The sequence below is a fragment of the Calidris pugnax genome, unplaced genomic scaffold (genome assembly GCF_001431845.1).
Source record: "Calidris pugnax isolate Ruff unplaced genomic scaffold, ASM143184v1 scaffold118, whole genome shotgun sequence".
In the NCBI taxonomy this organism is placed as follows: domain Eukaryota; kingdom Metazoa; phylum Chordata; class Aves; order Charadriiformes; family Scolopacidae; genus Calidris; species Calidris pugnax.
In genome coordinates this window covers 764,089-788,210 of record NW_015090855.1, presented here as the reverse complement: position 1 = coordinate 788,210, position 24,122 = coordinate 764,089, and the positions used below count along the sequence as shown (strand labels likewise).

The following is a 24,122-nucleotide window of genomic DNA, read 5'->3' as shown; positions in this document are numbered from 1 at the left end:
GTTAGGGGAAGGAGGTTTCGGGGAGTGTTGGGTTTTTTTTAATTCTCTACCAACTCTTCCTAAGGGACTTGATGTCCCATAACTTATAATGCATTACCTGAAAGCACTGAGTTAAAGTTATGATACCGCCAACATTTTTAACATAAAGCTTTCATTGTGAAGAAAATCCACTAATAACCACTTTTAAAAGTTTCCCATTATGCATTATGACAGATCCTTTGCCTTAAAGCTCTTCTACTCCCTCTTCATTAGGTTAAGATGACAAGCATTTGATACTATTTAAATTGTTTATAAAAGCATACTATATGATCTGGAATAAAGATAAGAGTTTTCCTTTAAAGTTTGAAATTACCTGTTAATGAGTATAGAGAAGGAAAGACATTTAACACATCTATATTCATATAAAGGTGATTTCCTCGTAACTCTAAGAAAACATTAATTTAATACAGCATCACATGATGTCATCACAACTATACCTACAACTTGGTTCAGTAACAGGAAGAGAAGAGATATGCTTCCCTAGACACAGCATGGTGACACTGAAGTCTTGCCTAGTTTGTGGTCAACTGCAAAGATAAACGAGTATTCTACAGACACCTGGAAGGAGCACGATATAGGTATTAACAGTTTTGTTACAGTCGCCTTAGGGAAAGTACTGCATTACATGTTGCAGACATGACCCAGACAAACACTGGCATTGAAAAGAAATGCTTAACATTAAATAAATTGATTAAGCTTTCAAGAAAGTCTTTGACAATTGTTTTGAATGCACAGGCTGATCTGTTTTTTTTCTGCACTGGTACACTGGAAGTGACAGGCAAACATCTAATCTACCAGTTGTTTTCTTCAGCAAAGACAACTGGCAAATAGCCTTTAGACAACAGATTTTGGCTTGTTTTTTCCTAGTCTTGGTGGTTTCCATATGAATCATTTTTGCTTCCCTTCCCCGCATTCATTAACTGTTCCTGTTCATGTATTTCTAACTATAGTAAAACCCAGGCTGAAGATGACATTAGAAAGGATTTTCATTAGAAGCAATTTGAGAACTATTTGTTGAAGGGAACACAATCCATTCTTAGTTCTTTGATATTTGTAATGTTGTTCAAAACACATTTGCATGACCTAATGATAAAATACTCCAGAAAATTTCTTTTTTTACCATTTGTGTTTGCTGAGAGAAAGCTCCTGGAATCACAAGAGACAAGGTATCTCATGCTATTCCACCTCACCTAAAAGCTCACAAGAAAAAGCACACATGTAGCCCTGTGGAGATTCTAGGCAAACAAAGCAAATCCCAAAGAACAAGTTTCATCTATGCACTAAATACCCTTATGGTCTCAAGAGACCAGGGAGATAAAAGGTACTTCTGCCTTTTCTTGCTGCCTTATTCCACTCAGTACTCATCCTACTACCGCCAAGGGTGGGGGGAAGTGTTAGGCTACAACTACCCAAGAGAAACGTATTCTATTGATAACATTTTTAGCCATGCAACCTGTTTTGCTATTGCCTTTGTAAAAGCAGACAACTCATTTTCTCACTTCCATACATCAGAGAACAGGATGAGAAAAAAAATTCATAACTCAGTCACATACAGAATATTCTGTGCAACTATACATAGAAACCTACCTTGAAAATGTGCCTCTGAAAATCCTTCTGGGTATACCTGTGATACTAGATGATCTCATTCAATGGCTCTGACACATCTTGACATACATGGAAGTGTGCAAGCAGTAAAAGGTTCAGGCTTTGTGACAAAAATCTCATTCTCAGCCAAGGCTAATGCAGGTGCTAGTCATTATGGCTAGCAGTATAACAGTTATATTGTTCCACAGCCTTCCTCTTCTCCCTCCTCCCCCATCTTCAGGTGCACCTGATAAATCAGGGCTAAACTGCTACGTAGTTTACCCACATGTGTAGCAACTTTGATGAAAAATTGCTTGCCCTGACCTAACAATTACAACATTTTCTTGAGAATTTCAACAGTGTTTTCAGATTTCTACAACAATCTCACCAATAAAATGCAGTTATGAAGCTTTTAGACTTCAAGTTATGACAATACCCATGTTTACTGTAATCTTCAAAAAAGAACTTCACTTGATGGTAAGAAAGCTTTTAAAATAAAATTTCCAATAGGCAATGATCCATAACCTAACAAAGAACACTACAAACAATTTAACTACACCTGATCTGAACAGGCTCACATTTAACAGCGAAGGTGACAATTTGCAGGTGGGGTAGTAGGGTCACAACCAAAACCAAACCAAGAAAGCCAACAACCCCACACACATACAAAGCACACAAGGTCAGGGAATACTTAAAGTTAGATAGATACCTGTAGAGCTGACCTTATAACCTCTGCTTTTTGCAAAAGCAGTCACAGCCTCAGAAGCAACTTACACCATATCCTAAGCTTATCAGCAGCAGCGATAAGCCTGAATTTCCAGGGTATAAGCAAAATGAACAGAAACCCAATGGTGGCTCCCTTGCCCTCTTCTCCCTCATGTAAATAGCAACTGCCTTTTTCTTACATCTGTACAATGTCAGAAATAGGACTGGCTCTAGACAACGTAAAAGAAAAACGTGTGTCTACATCTAAAATCCTAAAGCCTCACCAACAATAATTCCACGCACTGCACGTGAAAGACTAAAAATCCCTCATAAGACTGAGTTTGGAGGCAAGTTAATTTTGTTCCACTTCAAAGAATATCAGCTTATTGATAGCTGTCAGTTAAAAATAAAAGACACCAATTAAATGAAAAGTATTATTAAAGTAATAGGGTCCATCTGAAGTATACCTCCCATTTACATGGGGTAAGAAAAGGATTTGTACCTTAACTATAGACAGCATATAAAAATCAGAGTGGAAATATATTCCATGGCAGATTTAAATCAGTAGCAGTTAAATTCTTTCACAATCGCCTCTTCCCTAATAGAGTACATTTACAAACATCAATAGATCTAGCCAGAGAAAAAAGCACACAGACATGTTGCCCCAGCATTCAGGTTTAGGTATTCTTCACCACCCTCTCATATCCTTGGCATAAAGAATACTGTTCTTCCCCTCCCCTCCATTTTTTTAGTACAAAAACAAGTCAGAAGAATATTTAAAATATTTCTAAATACTCATAATCAAAAAGCTTCTGTGAACATAGTGCAGAAAATCCTGTATCATACAGTCATTCAAGATCACCTCTTCAAGGGAGGCTCATTTAAATGCAGGAGTTGAAGCAACCTCCAGTGTCAGACTGTAGTGTCCAATATCATTTTACATGCTACCAATGGCTTGATTCTGCAGACAAATATAACCAAGACACCCTTTCTTTCTCAGAGTTATTTAAAAAGAAAGAAAACAAAACACCCTTTCCTATGCAACTGTAACATAGAAATGAATCGTGAAGGTTTTGACTGTGATTTCTTGTCTATTATCAATGAAAAAAAGCCCATGATCAAAAGATAACATCCTATTGTAAAATAGATTTCCTCCTCCTTCCCACCCTGCATTTTGTCTCAACTATACTGTCTCAGTTATACTGTGTAAAAATAAAAAAAAAAAAAAGTCAGACAATTCAAACTTCCAAGTTATATCCAAACCCACGATGAACAAGGAATTCAAGTGAAGAATTAAAAAATAAATAAAAAACCCAAACGAACCAACCCAAGCCCTACACAACTCATATGCCAAATAAAAGCAGACTGCAAACAGCACACTGGCATCAGGAAAGGTACTTAAAGCAGGGCTGAATACTGGGTTTGTTCTGTTTGCTATCACTTCCTCTATTCCCCAATGTCTGGCTTAATATCCATCAGCAAATCCATCGGTATTAATGAAAAAAAAAAAAATAGTAATAGTAACAGAGTTGCATGAAATTCTGAACAAGAGTCAATTAAACAGCACATTACAACAACTAACAGTAAATACAATCACTATATGTTATCATGCACAGTCTAGTTTAAAAAAAAAAAAAAGAAAAAAAAAAAAAGAAGGCAACCCACAATTTTGTCTGTTTCCTCTAAACCCAAGCTCTAAACACTTAATGTTATCTCTCCCAGTATTATTAAAAAAAAAAAAAAAAAAAAAAAAAAAAAAAGAAGGCAACCCACAATTTTGTCTGTTTCCTCTAAACCCAAGCTCTAATGCTGGGTTTTTCACTCGGATACTATTTACTATGAAGCTATCTTGTATTTATAGTTAGAACACACACATCTTTGTCTTACGTGTAGCAGCTCATTATAAGTCGGAAATATTTCACGGGAAATTATTTATTTTTACAACAGTGGTGACAGAATTTTAAGCTTATTTTAAGTGTCTGCTTTAACTGTATTATAGATACCATATAGCTAGACATTACTATCTCTCACACTTCCAGATTTACTTTAGTTTTGTCTTGCTCTTCCAGATAGAGACCAACATAATATTTTCTGATAACTTTATCTAAAATATTTAAAGGCAGAATCAGATTTTTTTTCTTAACAGGTTCAAAAGGAAGGAGGTACTGCCTGAATAAAAGAGACTGATTTAAAACTGTGTTCAGTAGATGAGCTGACAGAGTAAGAAGTGTCTCTTTTAAAAGAAAACCTGACTGTGCTTAAGAGTAGGAGCAGAAACCACAAACAGAACCAACTTTAGAACCAAACAAAGAGGACTCTGGGAATTATGTCAACCTCAGACAACGTCCCCACCCGTTTATACCCCAGAATCACTAATACCTACAGTACTATGTGACCTCAGGAGAAAAAAAAAATAAAATTCTCCTCTCCGTCCCTCAACAGTATAGTTTCATTGCAGCAACGAGGCAAAAACGGATAAGAGGCATGGAATTCAACCTCTTGCAGTATTTCCCATCCTTTTCCTTATTACCAGATACAAGAGAAGTCACCTCTGAAACTTACCGAGGCTACAGGATGATCAGAAGGAGAATGCAGATAACAAGGTCTTTGGAACCGCCTCAGCATCAGATAAGCCCAGATGAATGGCAGACGGAGCCATTCTAACCCAGGTATTTCCCCCCAAAACCCTCTACTCGGGCTGAGAAACAGAGAGGGTCGGGCGATTCTCAGCACAAATCCATAGCGACCCCGAGTCCCTCTCTCTGCTACACGAGGAACCTCCACCCAAACCCACCCTTCTCAGCCATGCATCGCACAAGCACACGGAGCCTTACACTCACCACGCGAGTCCCCCACCGCTGCCTCAGGAATGCCCCCCTCCAACTACACTGGGCGCTAAAGTTACAATGGTTAGAAAGAGGTAAAGGCATTTACACGCTGCCCGGGAACCCGCTCATCACCAGCCCTGGGGTTTCTCCTCACACACAGCCCGTCTACGCTCCCCTTCCTCCTCCCCTCAGGGAAACACATCCATATTGGGGAGGGGGGCGAGAGGGAGAGCAGAGAGCCGCCCCTCAGGGCCAGCCCCAAGCTGCTCCCTTCCCTCCCCCCATCCCAGTCCCACCCCGCCGCCACAACCGGGGGAACCAGAGCAAGAACTCTCCTCCCTCCACTCGTTACTCCCTCCCTCCAAACCCCACTCACCTGGGAAAGGAGCCAAAGCCCAGCTACGTCTCCTTCTCCCCGTCTCCCCCACACTCAGCCTCTCGCCGCCATTTTCCTCCCTGCCTCGATTTAAATAGGAACCAGCCGCCCCGAGAGGGGGCCACCAGGCGGCGCGAGGCACTGTGGGACCTGTAGTACGGCCCCGCGCGGGAGCTCACGGGACCCGCCCCCTTCGGCGCGGGGCATCACGGTACTTGTAGTGCCCGCTTGGGCCCGGCGGGCTTTCGAGCCACCGCTCCCAGGCGACCTTGCGGCCCCGCCCGTGCGCTGCCGCCGCGGCCGGGTGGCGGGCGGCGGCCCGGTACTGGGACCGGCCCCTCGGTACCGCCGGTGCTTCCCAGCCCTGCCCCCAGGAGGGCAAATCCCAAACGGGCTCGAGGAAGCGGTCCCAGGGGAAGCTCCCCGTGTCAGGACCCCCCGCCGCACCGGTTGTGGAGGCCGACACTCCCCAGGCCCGGTACGGAGCACTGCGGCTGTGAGCGGTCCCCGTTCAATAAAGAGCGTTTTATACGCTCGAAGAATTAAAATACAATAAGGTATCAATGCAGCACGCAGCACTCAATCACAATACTGAGGTGAAAGTTACACCTAAGTAACGTTTTTGGGGCATTTGCTACACCAGGCATTGTTTTTTCCAATTCAGTAACGAAAAAAACAGTCAAGTGAATGGTTAATAAAACACAAACAGGTTGGGATATAAGTTAAAGAGAACATCAATAGCATCAATCATTCTCGAGGTACACGGCAAGGATGGTTTTCACACTAACTTGTAACAGCAACTCACTTGCCATCTGTAGAAGAGCAAGGCAAGGGTGTGAAGGCATCATTGAGTATCTCCTTCCAATGCCACCTCGCTTCCATAAATCCTCTTTCCATAGACTTTTTTAAAACAATAATTTAAAACTCTGTGGACTAAAACAGGGTGCATGGAGAACATGTTATACCTCAGTTTTCGGTACTCACAAAGCAGCCATATAAAAATGCTCTTTATTTGGCAAATTAATTTTACAGTGTGAAATAATGAAAATGCATGGGCTTAAGTTCTGCCAAGCTATTCATACAGAGCTCATTACAGGGCACAATTAGTATTCAAGATGGACAGACAAGTAAAGCTATTAAGTACACCTTCCAGTAATTCCCAAATAAAAAAATAGGTCAACCTAGTGTTGGACAGCTATGAGCAAGTTACTGGTACAGCATGAGCCTCCAGCTACCTCCAAAATGAAAACCAAAAAAGTCCAGAGATACAAGAAATTCAAATATGTCAAGTTCTGGAAAAAAACAAGCTCAACCTTAGATTTTACCTTGCAGTTACACTACATAAGAATTTACCAATTTTAAATGTCTGTTTGTATTTATGAACTCAGATTTAACCAACTGTTAGAGACAGATTTCTCTGTCGTGTTATCACAGCAGAAGAAAGTTCGTGGTGTCGGGGTACCTTACAAGGAGTGAGGTCTTCTTGCATTTCCTGAAAGTGTGAGGTCTGCTGTTTAACAATTCCACTTCTTCCATTGCAGGTAATCTTTTCCTGCAGGCTGTTCTCTTCTTCCACTATGAATTGCAACAGAGCATTTATCAGGAGGGGTTAGCCAGGGAGAAATAGGTTAAGGAGAGGCAGCAGTTCAGTTGTACGGTTTTTATTTGGACAAACTGCATGTTATTAATATTTTTTTCCATTCAGACCATAAGGTCTTCAAATTGTAGTTACACTGCATCTATGACACTTCATACTCATGACTGATAAACTCCTGGTGTCAACAGAGTACAAATATTGTGTACCTTTTTCTTCCCTTTCAACCTTTGGTTTCTGTTTTAGCAATTATAAGCAGATAACTTCAAAGTTAGGTCTGACTTTATGTAATGAAGGATACAGTGATAAATTGTTTTCACTTTTCATTGACATGTGATGCTCTACAAAAATTACTAAGACCTCCCCCGAATTTTTGTAGAAGCTGATCACAGTAAACATAGCTGTAGAACTGTAACATTTAACATTTTTATCTATTTGCTCCACCTGCTGGTGCATATTCCTTTTAAAGCAGTCTTTAGAAGCCTATATGTATTAAAAAATTGCCCAAAGATGTACACAAGAGACACACTTAACTTTAAGCTGAACTTTTGTAATGTATTAATTAAATAAAGTCTGATCCCAACATTTTCTTAGCCAAAAAAACAGGCCAATGGAAGCGCAGAGTTAGGGAAACGTGACCCAAAGCTCACTTTTTGTGCACTGCCATTTATTTTTATTTTGTCAATAACTCAGTCAGTCATGGTTTTCCAACAGCTATTACTCATGTCCAAAAAACATTTTCTCTTCTACATGGGCATCTCTCTACATAACTGATTTGAGTCCTAAAATTTCCAAGACCAATTTATGTTTGGACAATTAGCGCAAGAGAAACATCCCATTTCTTCAGTCCATTTAATTGTTCTCTGCTCAGACACAGAAAAACCCCCACTATGATTAAAAAGCAGTCTTTATAAGAAGTTTTGCATGAGCTTAAATTTCCTTCCATTCCATCTATTGATAGGATCTTTTTAAAAAATGTAATTTTTGAAATGTTTTGCAAGGAAATAGTAACAATATTCCCAGATAAAAAAAACAAACCACCATCATTTCTAGGCTATGATGTTTTCGGGGGGACAGAAGTAGTTTTCCATCCCCTCCTCCCTTCCCGAATTAAGAACAGACAACACAAAAGAAAACAACCCTCTCTGCTTCCCCAAACCTAAAATCTCCCCTTCCCCCTCCTTTTTTCTGTACACTAACTCATAGTTTGCAACACATGGTTGCAGACGGCTTGACTGGGGTTGGCAAGAATAGCTGGTGTACAAAAGACCCTGAAATCACCATATAGACATCACAGGGACTGAAAAGAAAAGTTGTTCTGGCACTGAATGAGCAGCAGAGAAAACCAACACTGACAGGAAATGGGTAAAAAATGTTGAACAACTGGAGTGTGTTTTGGTTTGTTTGGGTTTTTTTAAACAAATCCTAAGTATATACATATCTTCTTCCTAGATTAGCAATCCAGTTTGTGTGGCTAATCTGTCTAACTGATGAGACTATGAAGAGTAAGTGGTTTAGCATAATGATAAAACAGATTACTTAATGGCAACAAAGGAAATTAAAGAAGATTACAGACTAAAATGAGATGGACAAGAAATACATCATTAGAGTACTTTTTTTTTTTTAAATGGAGAAAGTTTTCTTTAGCAATATCTTATCAAGTGAATAATCAGAACCTTACATACGCTGAAAACCTGGCTCGTGCTACGGATTATTCATTATACATTAAATAATCATCAAATTCTTATGTAAAACATACTGTAAAACAAAACATGCAAAACAAACTGTAGCTTTTCAACAAAATAATTTATGATATCTTAGTAGCCTTTCACTAAACCACAATTTTAGTTTATACAATTAAATTATACTGATGCAAATTCATCTTTTATAATGCATTTTTAAAAAACAACAGACTTCAACACTAGTCAGTAGATATTTAACCAGAAAAAAGACAAGTCAATTAACTGAAATAAAAATACATTTTAAGGGGAATTAAAAACAAGCAGTATATTTTTTGCAGTCAGTCACACAGTCAGTCAATGTTACCTGGAGTACATTGCTGGTTTCACTGAAAGGGTAACTCCATATAAAAATTTTAGGGCGTAATTGTAACAAAGAAATGTTACAATCATAGTAGTTTATAAACATTTATCTCTTGTTCATGGTCAGTAAATTGATAAGCTCAGTTCCACCTCTTGAGGCTTAAGGCTAAGTATCTAAAATTTCATAGTTTACAGTATCAGTGGGGGGTTTTTTTACCCATTTCTTTAACTACTAGAAATACCTTGTGGTAAAAGCAGCAGCCCATTTTAATGTTAAGAAACAAACAGATGAAACATTGCCTTCTCCATCCCAATTCATTTACCAACAAAATAATGAAAGTAATTATTTACTCAGAACAACACAATATCCAACAAGACAGCATTTCTCAGAACTTGCTTAAAACTCCAGCTCCCAGTCAACATCCTACATTTTTAGAACCTACTCTGAATTATTTCAGTTTTTAGTGGACTTGACCAGGAGCTGGGAAGAGCAACACTATTGCCCATATCGCTTCGCCGCCATACAACCTCTGCTCTGTTCCACTTCACCAGCCAACTCAAAACTTCAGTAAGAAAAAAATGTAAACTGTATCAGCTAAAGAAGGATTTTTTGTTACTGTGCTTTTAAAAGCAAGATAATGTGCCCATTCCTATCATACAGTTCAAAAACTGATACACAGGTTTGTAACATAAGCTCTTCTGCACTGTCTAAAAGACGCCCTTCATCTTATCTTTAAAAAAATATTCAGGAGATAAAACAACTTTTACATACCCACTCGCAAAATCCAGCTGGCAGTCTAGCATTTTCCCAAGGCACACAATTTGCATCTTTACTAAACGTTAGTCTCACCTTTATACTGAAAGAAGATTAGTGACATTTTGTCAGAATTTGCCCTCTTTAAATCTGTAATTTTTGGAGAGAAATCAGGTATAGAACATTTTTGCTTTTTTACCAGGCTAGTTCAGACATACCTCTTGCTCCACGTAAGATGAATAAACACAAAACATTCTTGGTGAGGGAAGGGGCGGGGAAAAGACAAACATGGTTAGATGTTCTTGGTGTGGAATTTTAATTTTGTAAAAACAAATGAATATACAGATAACTTAGATTTATACAGCTTTCTGAAGCATCTGTAATGCATATATTACAGAACTGTAATAAGTTCTGATCACAGAACCGGAAGTTCAATTCTTCTGTTAAAGCTAAGTGAAATGTAGGGTTATTAACAAAAATATTGCTAACATATAACCTGATAGTGTCCATTGAAATAATAAGACATACAAATAATAGCTCTGCAGTGTCAATTTATTAAGACACAGTCTTCTGTCAAATGTTGTCTTCTGACACTAGCTTGTATTCTCATACTGGTTTTGATTTTCTTATTCTTGGTGATTGTCCACCTTTTAGTTTTGCTGCTCCATTGACAGAGTTGGCTGTAATTTTAAATTAAAGCACAGTAAACAAACACAATTTTGCTTCACATGAAAAAATATAGAAACTAGACCAGGAAAAAAATTTTTTTAAAGTATCAAAAAAGCTTAAGTATTTGCTTCAGTTGAAATTAACTTGGAGTTAGTTACGTAAAATGTTTTAGGAACTTTGCCTGTACAAAGTTGATATGAACAGGAATCAGACAAAAGTTGCTTCTAAGACTAGTCTCCTATCTCTAGGAGTCACAGATGCTTAGTATTAAAAACAGGGCAAATACAGAATAGTCCTACCAACATATTTCCTTTCAGGTTCTAGGGGAACCTTACTGACTTCTGAGGTCTAACTTGCATTTAGACCATTGTTTTATTAGCCACTGCCAGGCTGAACCCCAGGAATTAAATCTCAGATCATACTTTTGCAGAATTTACTTCAACAATTTTTGTATATTTTATATCCTTTTGTGTTCGTTTTAAACATGCTACTACATTAAAATTGTCTGTTCTTATGAGAAATAGCAAACAATAGTTTATGAAGGATTTATGGTACACTTAACTTCTAGTCCTTCTTTTGCCAATTAAATCAGAACTTAATTATTTTGGCTACATAATTCTCCACACCTAACAACCTCAAATATATATTCTTTTCCTATACTGCTGGTATGCTATGTCAGTTGTGCCTAACCACTGTACAGACACATTAACTGCAAATAAGTTTGAATTCTCAACTTAAGAGCTGGGGAACAAGAGAAGTCTATTTACCTTCAAGGAGCCTAAAGTAACGACTTATGGCCTGCAACTAAACTACTGGCTTCAGTGGAACGCGAGCTCTCCTTCAGAATATTTCTACAAGTGTGAATACTTCAGCAATTAGAAATAAGATAAACAGATAAACAACATACAATATCTTTTCATGTTGTAGTCAGAGAGCTGTAATATCTGTGGTATTCTTCATTTTGCTCAATAGAAGCAAACGTGAACTCAAACTACAGTGTGACTTCTGCTATTCCAAACTGTAATCATATTGGGAACTTAAGAAGTGCACTAATTTCATAAAACAACACAGCAAAGCAATGAAGTTATTAATCTGTAAAGAAAAGAAGGATATGCAAGAAAATAGAAAGAAAAGCACCTGCAGCTACATTCAGAGCAGAAAGGCTGCTCTGAAATGATAAAGAAAAAAATGTTATGAGCACCATTACAGCCTAGAATCTTCCAATTGGTTTCAGCTAATGCTGACTCAGCTAGTGATCTCTGAATGTGAAGAGCTTCAAACCCTCTTGGTAGAAACTAATACATAAAGATCAACTTCAGAAAGAGAGCCAGCCTGTGGTAAAATTCCCAAGAAAACGCACTTTTCAAACCTCTACCCAAATCTCAGAAGTGATTCTGAATCTTTCATACATAACTCTATCCAGTGTTTTACATATATGGTAACGGGCATATGAAATTTCACTCTACTGAATCTCATAACTCCCATTTAACTCATTTAATTGATATAACACTGGAATTTGGAAATTATACAATGTCATTTAATTAAAAGCCTTTCTCCATTAGTTGTCCTTTGCCAGCTACTATGATGTTCCTCTGGAGTTCTTTTTTACTGAGTTTCATGTTCTTTACACGGTGTCTTTATATAGAACAAACAAACTTAATTTCATTGAAACATAATAAAAGCAGAATTTATGAAATGCAGTAGTGATTTCAGATGGTGCTTTTTTTTTTCCTGTTGTTAAATCGAAAAAAATATTTAGTGGTATTGTAAAAGACTGATTTAAAACAGAAAGAAAACCCTGGAATTATTAAACTCAGTTTCATGAAATATTCCTTGAGTTCAGATTAACATAGAGTTGAGTGCATAGTCCTGAAGATTAGTCAGGGCTAACACTTCATACAGTTAGTACTCTGTGTGCTGTCCTCTTAGCAATATGGAACTAGAGAAGAACATGCCCTCATGTTTGAAGAAGCTACAATATTATCTATATTCTCTGCATGTCAGAAGACAGATGTTTTTGCTCTATTACAGGAAGGAAAGATATAAGATGAGGCATCTGGTATAAAAACATTTGACCTAGAAACAACTTAAAAAAATATGCCACTGACCTCTGTATGGTTTCTTTTTTGTTCGTTTGTTCTTTCTGGGAGTTATTTTTTGGGGGGGGATCTGTTTCTTAACATGCTCTCTCCATTTCTTCAGCTGAAAATTTATAAATTTCCACATCATCCAGACTTGTGTTAGACAAACAACACTCAGGCAGCCAATCCTAATAAGATTTGAGATTTTGGAGACAGTTAGATACAAGTTTCAGCTCACCATTAATAGATTGCAAATCTGTACCTATTTTATTTTTTCCTCCAAAGTCTACTATCAAAACAATTAAAATTTTCATATCATGGGAAACCAGAAGGCTTTACCCAAGACAAGGTGTGTCACACAAAAAGTGAATAAAAATTGTATGTAAGCTCACTGCTAGGGGGAATCATGCTTATCAAGGAATTATGACCATAGATTTCAATGGCTGATAGGAAATTATATCACTAAGGCCCCTTCCCTACCAAGCTGCCTATGAATGAGAAATCATGTAGATTCAAAATCCCTCCCACATACTTGATTAAAGGCATTAAGTTATAAGGATAAACATTTAAAATTATGAGCTTATGCTGAAAGAGGAAAAAAAAAATAAAATCAACATCAAGAATACAAGATAGACAAAAAATATTTTAGGAAGGCACCAAACAAATAATTAGTTAAAAAATTCTGGGTAAAATTATCACCAAATGATACTATGTCTGGCATAGACATATGGAAAAAAAAAGTTTAAAGAGATTATTATCCCAGGCTTTTTGGGTAATTATCAACAATTAATTAGAATTTAAAAAAGAGTTTATTTTTGGTTTATTTTTTTTTTTCTGTTCCCATAAATTCTATTCTACTACTTTGGTGAAAAGAAGATAGAAAAAAAGAACAAAACTTCCCTTCCCTTAAAAACTCAAGAGGAAAACATCACCCAGGGAAATTCTTAGAAACATATTATCATCTGGATTACTTTATTAAAAGATATTTTAAAATGCCACATTATACATGAATGTCTACTAGCCTTGTTATACCTCACAGGGAGTACACTGCAGTTTCCTTCTGCTATTGGAAAACCTGGGTTCTCTACTCTTGCCAGACCAAATCCAAACGCGAGTACAGATAAAGTTAGGGTAAAAAGACGCACCAATATGAAAAGTAAAGCCCAGACGGTAAATCTGAAAAAAAATAATGAAATTAATGTGCTTTCTCCTTTTAGTCCATTTCTTTTCAATAAAGTCAAACATACAAAGAACTTTGCATTAAAATTCTCTCAGCAATGATAGGGAAATGTCCACAGAGGAGACCCATAATTACAGAAAAACGTGGTCATCCACAAACATTTGATCTGCCTCATTTCACAATATTTTGACTAGAAAGCATAATGAATTACAAAGATGCATCTCAAGTTGTCATTCATGCTGTAAGCCATTTATAGGTAATGGTGATGCTATAAAGCCAGAAAGCTGATGGTAAAGGTACAATATACATTCACTAAACAGTTGGAAAATCAATACAATATATGTTTATTTTCTTTATATGTTTAACAGCCAGATGTTTATAGGACAAAAAGAGAAAGTATTTCACTTCATAGGCAACAGAGAAAATGCCATCCCACAGATTTTCAGCATCTAGAATTTTTTACTATAGGATGTGCAAAAAAACCCTGAAGAACAGTTGCATTCAGCTGATAGTAATTAATTTAGAAAATTGGTATTATTATTGCCATTACATAAAGATTTCTACGGGAAAAAGATTTCATATTGTGTAACTGATGAATGAATTAAAATAAGACACTAACAATCTGAAAAAAGTATCTTTCCAAAATTCCCATTGGAAAAAAAAAACCCAACAGCTCATTCAACTGATTTCAAACTTGAAAACGTACTTCAAATCTCTCACAGTATAAGCAAGACTGCTTAAAAAGCAACTCTCTTCACACCCTCTGCCAAAAAAGATTTTTGAGAAAAGCTGCAGTGTCTGGATATAAAACTATAAGAAGAAACAATAAATTCTGAGCTACAAAAAATACCTAGTATTTAACATTGTGTTTTTCCCACAGTTTACATTATAACTGCTACATGTTACAATAGAAATAAAATGCCCCAAATACTTCTGCAATTCATTAGCTATGAAAACAAATTTCCATTTCTAGTTATTTAAACTGAGGTAATATTGCACATGGGATAACTGATTTCCAGCCAAAGAAAAACATAGTTGCTTGTGTGACCATTAGAGCCTTCATAAGACTGGAAATTATGTTCTCCTGATCAGTCTATTGAGCCTCCGTGGATGGTGTGTAATGATGATGAGCTCATAGCTCCAAAAACCTCTAAATTAAATATGACATACAAGCTGACTTCCTCACAGTTTCTCTATTTGCATTGGTAAACACTGATTTTTTGCAAAGAACATACAGCACACTTATTTAAAATTTATTTAAAATTTTAGCTTTGAGGAGCAACAGAAATGAATCTTGTGAAAAGAAGAGCAGCAGCATTACACTGCCTCAAGGGAGGCTGCCTATACGTAAGGGATTGTGTGAAAGAAAGCAAGGCGTTCGTGACAATCTCTTCCAGAGATTGGGCAGTCACTTAGAAGAGGAAGAAAGGATAAGAGACAAGAAAACATATATGGGACAAGAGTGCTTTATTCAAACTGGAACCTTCACATTCAAACGGTGAAACATATCCAATCCTTCCCAGAATGCCTCACAGTTAAATATCTTCTTCCATTCTCAAATGCATTACTTTTTACATATTAATTTTCAGAATAGTTGAGAATCTTACTCAAGGGATGTATAATTGAAGACATCTTATCAACTACACATTTTGAGACATTACCTTCTCTGCTGTAAAGTTACTTCCCTTTCTCACCTTACCCAAAAGGAGAAAGACCTGCAAGAACTCACAGGGAATGCTGCTTTTAGTACTTCTTCAACTATCTGGTTTTAAAGACAAGTGTCCCTATGTACAAACATTTATGAACATTTAAGAAAACAGGTAACTTACAGAATAAGAAGCCAACACACACGTATCTGAGATGGGACTTTAGCAAAAGCTTCAGCAAAACCTTACGATGATGATCGTGAAGTGATGTGTTTGCTTCCTTGACTCTATGTAATGACAATGATTTGCTTGTGACTTCAAAGCAGGTAATAGTGGACATTAAAGAAGTGATGTTTACTACTGGAGTACTTTACATATGTGCAAATTCAGTTATGCGTGATACGTCAGCGAAGTTTTGAATTGTAATTAATACATGCAAGACTTACCCTTTTTGCTTGTTTTTATCACTCAAGTAGAAAAGATGTGAGGCATGAAAACTGAATTCCACTAGATAGTGAGGTATCATCAGAATTAGCCCCAAATGCTGGAAACTATAAAACAGAAAAATTAGAAATGTTAATGAAATCATGAAGAAAATAGATTAATCTATTTAAAACAGACATGCAAATACTTACTTTAATATATAGGCACCAGAGATATGAATAACGTAAAGGCAAATATAACATAGCTGCCTCAGAATATCTTCCTAAAATCAGAAAAATTACAATAAATGCTGTTACAGATTAACCATATCATGCAAAGAAAAATCATAGCATTCATTAGGTTTGATTATTTTTCACTCAACTGCACAAATTTCCAGAAAGACTATCTGAATCAAAAACTACAGACCACCTAGACTAAATTAGATAGGAAGTGCAAGCAATTAAAATATATAAGTAGTATATAAATAACTGAATATACACATATGAATATGTAGATATGTATGAAAAATTGGAAAGAACAGATATTTAATTAACTGTACTGACAACTTCTCTCCATACCTTTCGGACCTTTTGAAAGTATAGCTCCGGCAGTGCATGAAGCCAATAGGCTATCTGGCAAATATAGAAGAATTTTACCTGAAAACTAAACAATAATTCAGGTTAAGAAAAAACAAGATGATGAGTTTTCGAGTTTTCAACATGAGATACAAGATTTTATTTAATTATTGTAAATGGATTCATTCTGACTCATTATAGTTTATGATTCCCAAATCACAGGAACTGCAAATACAAGACAACTCTGTGGTGAGAGTTTTTTGAATTAGCATCCATAATCTTCTTGATAGCAAGTTGCAAGTTCTGAATCACCTTTTGAGACAGTAGGAAAGAGAAAATACCAAAAAACCAAACACACAGAAATAGTTTATCCTGTGAGCAGTGGAGCTCCCTTCCTGAAAGTTGTGTATTATGCTGCTTCCTTCTGTCACACTCACTGGAGAAAAAACAGGAAAAGGGACCCCGACAAACAATAAGATTTTATAAGTCAGCTTGTTTTGGATTTATTTTTCTTTGTTTGTTTTGTTTTTAATTCAGATATAAATCCCCTCTAATTTGAAAATTCAGTCTCCAACAAACATGTTTTAGCATCAAACAGATCAGCCATTCTACTATATAGTCTATCTTGCAAACTCTCACTTTAACTCAGCTACCATGCTGAAGTTAAAGAAAGGTAAGAAAAATGCATCTCTTGGATAGATGTTCAATTAATCAAAAACTACCTTTCCATAAAACAGCTGGCAGATTTCAAGCAGAAGAAAGTATTTTCATCTAGTTGCCATAAGGTAGCAATGTCACCACCTTATTAGTGGTTCCCTAAAATTTGAGTGATTAGAAATACCAGATTTTTTCCAATTAAAAATAAAACACTTACAGCATATAAGAATGGGGATAATATTTCCAGAGTGAGATTGGGTTCATCGTGAATTCTTCCTAAAGAAAAAGGCCATTGATTTAATTCTTAAATGATTCTTAATAATTTAAGTCTATTTTTTAATAAAAACAGCAAATAGAGTGACTGACTTACCGCAATCAAAATAGTTGCTCCCCATATACATGAAAACAAGTAGAAAATTGCTAGCTGTCCCGATTCATTGAGTTTGCTATGCTCTGTTTTTGACAAATGCAGATATCTATTAATTTTCTAGAAACAAAAATAAGATCAATAAATGTAATTTCTAAGACAAGAAAGCTATTTGGGAGTTAGTGTTCACTCTTGAATATTTTTTTTCAATTTTTTTTTCTTCCCAGATCTCCTGTTCCTCAATCAAAATACATAGCTCCCACTATTTAAGACCTTGATCAGCACTTTGTATGACAATTAGCTTCAATAAGACTCACCACTATGGTAAAGTTCATGTGGAAAATATTCAGATAATGTATTCATACAAAATCCACCTCCCCTCCCCTCCTCCCTAATCAGAGTCATATTACTCAACTTTTCAAATTTCTTTGCACATTTAAAAACCATTTGAGCTTCTGTGGCTCAGATGACCTACTTGAGAAGACAGTCTTACACTATTAAATAATGGCTTTAACAAATTCATTTTACTTTGCAACTGAGTTGGTGCAAAAAGAGCACAGAATGAAGTCCGAGCTCCCTTGTTAATCTTCTGAATATATCTTACGAATCTAATGCAGCAAATCTCATTCACAGATATTTTCAGTAGGGCACGAACATTTGATGTCTGTTTTACAGAATATAAGTTATATTGATTGAAAGAAAGACTCAGAGGTTTATACCATTACTAAATTGAGGCAGCACCATTATAAAAATATCATAGAATAATTTAGGTTGGAAAAGACCCTTAAGATCACCAAGTCCAACTGTTAAGCTAACACTACCACCACCAAACCAAGGTCTATTTGCATCTTTGTCAAAGAACAAAAGGATCGATCATAACAGGGCTTCTAAATGCTACATCACTCCTTGTACCATAGTTTACACTTAGCTTGAATAACAACTGTCAGCAACTGATGGCTAAAAAGAATACATTTATAAAAATAAATTATACCCCAGTAATAAACTTACATCTAATATGTACTTCTGGATTACAGCATGCAGATTAATAGCAATGAGCATGTAGAAGAAGATTGTGGCAATGTCTTTTGGACCAGATTCATAAAAAAGAAATTGCTTACTGTTGCCATCTATGAAAAAAAAAAAAAAGTGTATTTTTACATTCTTATGAAGAAGTGCTCTGTGCAACTGAGAAAGGAGAGCAGTGACCGTTGTTCTTGAAAGCTATGTCAAATTGATACAGGATACTAGTTATAAGTTTTAGCTTTTTGAAAATTATTTTTTATCTTCTTTTCATTCAATACAATGATATAGCTATAAGACTAGAATGCACTATTGAAAGCAGTACACACTGAGCTGTAGCTTCAATCCATATCTTTCATCTAGGCAATCAAAAAATTAAAAAAAAAAAGAGAGAGAAGAAGAAAGAAGGAAAAACCCAAATTCAAACACACTAACACCTTATCCTCTACACTTTGGAAGAGACCAAATGAGATTCCATCTTAAGAAGCATAGCTATATGTAGGAAAAAAAGAAACTCACACATTAAAATGCAAGTTAGTACCAGTATTAACTATGGGAAACATAACCAGTATTATTCACAAGCAACAGAGGAGATACCAGATTGTTTCAGTGAATTTAGTATTAGTAAATCCAAAAGCAGACAGCTAAATATAAGACTTCTATTGTATTATAAAAGTGAGTTGAAGTCATGGGGAAAAAAAGGGATTAATTTTTAATAGTTGAGCTCTTGCATTACAAGAAGAAAGAAAAAAAGAAAGGTTTGATTTAATCTCACCAGTGGTACAAGTGACACTGTACTGCACAGCAATAAAGACGATGGCATACTTGGCTGAGACCTGAAATTCAAAAAGAAATGAGGAAAAAGTACCAAATTTTTCAAATAAACTAGACTATAAACACCCAAAACTAGAAGATTATACCATCAACAAATGTTCTCTCACACATGATTTAAATCAAAGAGGTCCCGAAAGTATTATTCATCTCCCACAAATGTGGAGGCTCACCTTGTTTCAAATTCTTTAACATTTACTGCATAGGGCCAGGACATGAATTATCTCCTTTTAGCTAAGTGTCAAATTAATCACTGTTCTAAATAACATTTTGAAGTGTTTAGAAGTGTAAATGGCTTTCATTTATTTCCAAAGTTGAAATACTCGCCAAATTAAATCAAATGGAGTTTTACCTAACTTTGTAAGATATTAGAAAAAGTGATAATGTGGCTAAGTGTCCATATAAATAGAGTATTCAAAACATCATACTAGAAGATTCAGCAATTTCTTGTATGATAAATCAAGCATTGTCTACAAAATTACAGTACTAAGTAACCAATGGTGTACTTTTATGTTACTTTCTCTCCAGTGGCAAAACTAGTTTGTTAAATAAAAACATAAAAAATAAACCAAACCAACAAAACTCCCCAACACTCAGCCATCCCTACCTCTTCAAAATGTCTTCCCATTGCCATGCTGCAGTATATTTAGCCCTTAGCTGTAGCAATGGAACTATTTATAATGTAGATTACTGCATGACCCTACAACCCAGGGACGAGAGGTAAATACATCTGCTTAGTTAAATTGAAAACATTTCATTATCTGGTCTGCACAATTAAAAAACAAACAGTTGTGCTGATGTAACTGAAAGAGTGATAAACTGTAACATGGGAATATAAGTGGAAGGGGAAAAATAAAAAAATAAAAAACTACAAGCCTGATTTCTTTGCTGCAAAAAATATGCAATATGGAGTTATGTCCTACACTGCCAATAGCAAATACATTTATTATGTTTGCAAGCAGTCAGTTATCTTGTTCATAAATCAGAATTACAACAGGCATAGTCTGAAACCTGATGTAAAAAAAATACATTCTTGTACCTTTTACACTTTCTCCTAAACAGATCTTCCTAGATATGACTTAAAACAAAGAAATATAAATCAAAAAAAGAAAGCTATTGTCCTCAGATGTTACACCATCTCATTTCTGAAAGTGCAACTAAGAACATTCAGGAGTATATAAAACAAGCATTAATTTATCCATCTACAAATAAGCAAGAGGCACAACAATGCAAAATAAGATCCTCTGTAGCAGAAAAAAAAAAAGGGATGAGAAGGCAAATCACTTCAGTACACTGGGAGCACACCTGTGAAATTAAGCGGCAGAGGAGTCATAATACTGAAGAGTACTTTTAAGAGGAAGATTAATTAAGGAAAAGGAAAGTACCAATTTTTCTGGCATACAAAATTGACTTTCAGACACTGCAGTTCTATGAGCAATTTAACCTTTTGTAAGCCAGCACTACCATCAAAAGGAGCATTCCTGCCTTTGTCTATACTGCTAGCTGTTTATTGTCTCTGTCCCATGCTCATGCCATCCAAGGTACTGATGTGGTGAATTTGACATGGTACAAGTTAAAACTGGTACAGCAAACCAGGAGTGAGGAGAAAACCCTATTAATCTTAACACAGATGAATTTCCTAACACATTGCACTGCTCAGCTACAGAAGTCCTTCTGCGTGCTTGATGGGCAGAATAAGCAGCCAGAGCACCAACACCAACTTAAAAAGTTCATGGAATGGAAGTGTGAAAAATTCATTGCCAACTGCTCCTGGAAAGACAGGAAAACTATAGATAGTTACATAGGTATTGATGTCATTCAGCACCCAACTAAAACACACTAGCTTTCAGTAAGCCATCACTCAGGACCCACAGCAACAATCTCCCTTGTAGAAGGGCATTCAGGCAGCACCTTGTAACTTCAAGCAGACTCCTTTATTAGGGGGCTTTCCTGAGAATAAGCTTTATTTTATGCTCTTTGGGAGAAGAGGGTTTTAAGAATCTTTACTAGATCCCAGCAAGTTAGCTTTTCTGTTTGATCATGAAGCACGCAACGTAATACTACAAGTGTTTCAGTCTGCTGGGAGCACAGGAGCCCCATGAAGTGATATTCTGTGGTAAAATAAGACAACCACAGACACAAAGATGATGTAAATTGTTCTGGGAGGAAAGAAAACATATGACACTCTCTGAGATGATACTAGAAGCTTAAAAAGAACCATAAGTACTAAAAGAAAGGTTTCTTTAGAAGACAAGGCCCACTCTGTTGTCAAGAATAAGAACAGGATTGGGCGCATAAAATACTATAAAATTCTTGGAGAATGAAGAAGAAAGAAAATAACAGTTAACACCAGAATTTTACTGCCACTTTTCAGTATGTTAGAATCAGAGTGAATCTCCCTACACACTTCTATAGACCTCATAATAATCAGCAAATCTAAGATTTGGGAAAGTACAATTAAGGTGAATATACAACCTTACGTGTAAGAACTCCCCTTAAAGAAATTCTTATAATTGAATTTATGACACGCTAATGCTCATTTGTAATTTCAACATACTTGGTGGTTTTTTGGATGATCTCACGGATATGGGCAATTGAATGCCACCTAGAAAAGAAAACCCTATATTTACTATAGTATTATGTAAGTCAAGCAAATAATTCAACAGGTAGTCAACTGCAAAAAGTTTCATTTACACATTGGAAAATGGACAGCAGAAATCTGTCATCAACAGATGCATCTGAAACCACAGTAAGCATAAAATGCTGTGAAAAGCACTGACCATCACAACTACGTTCTCTACTTTATTTCTGTCCAGTATCTTTAATGTTTTCAGAAGTGAGTCAAGATACATAGAAAAAAAAAAGAACATCCACATATATTTTATCTTGGAATTTCACAGTACTTTTAAATTAAAATGTGATTTTTAATCTTACCCAACTGATGGGAAGTATTGAAATATTTCAGTAAAGTATTTAAGTTGTAATAACAATAATATTTCAGTAAAGTATTTGTCTATCCAGAACTTAAACTCTGTTTATCAAGCTTTATCCTATACTCAAGACCAACACAAAATACTCATGTAGTAACACACACACAAGGCTTTTGTCCTAAAAGCGGGAAAAAGATGCCCAAGAGAGATGCCTAATCCATTACACCAGAAACTAATAAGCAGCTTGCACATGGAAATAAACTTTATGATAACTTTCAAATACAAAGAGGAACTCAGAAGTTGGGCTGAGACTGTCTAATCCCACATTTCTTCAGTTTATCCACCAGTAGGGAGCTGAGCCAACGGCAGCAATAGGCAGAGCATGGTGCAAAAGGGTGAGTAGTTTTTAACTACCATCTGGTCAAGCATGCCAGAAATAACAGACTCTTTGAAACCCGCTTTATAACAGATTTTCTAAGTACTTTACTACATGGACTTTTGAACAGAGGGGGGAAAAAAGTAAATAGACACAATAAAGAGACATAAGCCAACTCTGCTTTAAGCAAGGGGGCTTGAGGAGCTTTATAACTCCAGAGACTGAAACTGTGGAAAAGGGAACTTACGGGAGGGTGCTAGGAATGAAATACACGCAGAGGTGAAGGAAAACGGGAGGAGGGGAGAGAAGAGCAGCAACCTGGCAGCAGCAGGTAAAAGAGGGGGTGGCACAGTGAGAGGGGAGCTCAGTAGAGGTGGCACTGGGGAGTACGTGAGCCGGGACAGCACAGAGACAAGTGACACTTGCGCTCGGAACGACAGCCCAGACACGGAGAGGGGGTGCCTGGGCAGGGCGTCACGGAGTTCGGCCTCGGGGTAGAGGAGACAGGGACGCAACCCCGCAGGGAGCCGGAGGGGCTGGGGCAGAGCCGCCCGGCAGCGAGGCTGAAGCCAAGGGATGTACTGGGGAAGCTCCGGAGCGGGAAGCCGCGGGCGCCGCGGCTGCCCCACAGCAGGACCGGGTGCTGCTCCACTCGGCAACCACCGGCCCCCTCGCCCCGGTACCTCAAACGTGAACCCCAGCAGGAGGCATATCACCAAGAAGATTGCGATATCCGCGTGGTTCTGAATGACGAACTCGTAGCTCAGAACCGCTGGGCTTTTTTTTTTCCTGCGGCACCCCATGGCGGTGCGAGCCCCCACACCGGAGCAGCCCCATCAAGGGGAGCGACACCTCTGTCCCGCTTCTCCACAACCGACACCTCGCGCACCCTAAACACCGCCGGCCCAAAAGGCCCGCCCCCGTCCGGATCCGGCCAATCACCTAAGAGCGCTTATGATTGGCAGTCCTGGCAACAAATCGCTAGGTGGCCTAGAAGCGCGGTTTCTAAGTACTCGGTGCTTCTGAGGCAGTTGGGCACTTGCGGCGGGAGACGGGGTCCGGTGTGAGTGACACGGCTCCCTGCCAATCACGTAGGCGGGTGGGTGGGGCTTGCTCAGAAGGCCGTCGCGGCTGGGTGCTGAGGAGATCCCCGCCGCTAGAGCCGGCGGCCATGGTTCTCTGCGGTCCGGCCTCGTCTCTGCGCCGGCTGAGCTCGCTGCAGCCCCGGTGGCGCCCAGGTAGTTCTGCTCTCACGAAGCCTTCGAGGCACACCGGTCTTTCTCCTCACGTCACGCTTTCCTCACGAGTCCCAGGATTGCGTCCCACCGTGGTGGTGGTGGGAAGTGGCTCCTCATCTTCCCCATCCAGAGTTGAGCTGTGCTCCCTCTCCTGTGACTAGATAGAAGCCGAAAAGCTGTTGAGATACTCATTCCCTCTCTTCCCCC

At 37.6% G+C, this 24,122-nt stretch overlaps 2 protein-coding genes across 8 annotated transcripts in view; both read right to left on the bottom strand.

Moving 5' to 3' along the window:
• Positions 1-5,657, bottom strand: part of NCOA3 (nuclear receptor coactivator 3) — a 79,897-nt gene extending 74,240 nt beyond the window's left edge. For 5 of the 7 annotated variants that reach the window (XM_014943704.1, XM_014943709.1, XM_014943710.1 and 2 more), the window contains exon 1: positions 5,533-5,657. The gene's annotated coding sequence lies outside the window, so the exon portion shown is untranslated. Of the gene's footprint in view, positions 1-4,890; positions 5,323-5,532 lie in introns of those variants that run through there. The other 2 variants (XM_014943707.1, XM_014943706.1) reach the window with 2 other exon arrangements.
• A 4,694-nt stretch (positions 5,658-10,351) lies between these two features.
• Positions 10,352-23,535, bottom strand: LOC106889038 (translocating chain-associated membrane protein 1-like 1). The gene is made up of 11 exons (XM_014943687.1): positions 23,361-23,535; positions 19,316-19,376; positions 18,529-18,647; positions 17,524-17,640; positions 17,371-17,429; positions 16,500-16,584; positions 16,134-16,204; positions 15,945-16,049; positions 13,705-13,848; positions 12,700-12,860; positions 10,352-10,602 (listed from the first exon to the last, which is right to left on the bottom strand). The coding sequence occupies exons 1-11, from the start codon at positions 23,478-23,480 to the stop codon at positions 10,529-10,531; spliced, it is 1,116 nt and encodes a 371-aa protein (XP_014799173.1). The 5' UTR covers positions 23,481-23,535; the 3' UTR covers positions 10,352-10,528.
• Between the last annotated feature and the right edge of the window lie 587 nt (positions 23,536-24,122).

Bases quoted from the DNA above. Each gene is read 5' to 3' on its own strand.
- LOC106889038 (XM_014943687.1), bottom strand. From the start codon at position 23,480: ATGGGGTGCCGCAGGAAAAAAAAAAGCCCAGCGGTTCTGAGCTACGAG. The intron at 17,430-17,523 runs GTAAGTCAGTCA...CTTTTTCTTTAG, and splicing joins GAGCAACTATTTTGATTGCG to GAAGAATTCACGATGAACCC. The intron at 13,849-15,944 runs GTAAGTCTTGCA...ATTTTTTTTCAG, and splicing joins GATAAAAACAAGCAAAAAGG to ATTTACCGTCTGGGCTTTAC.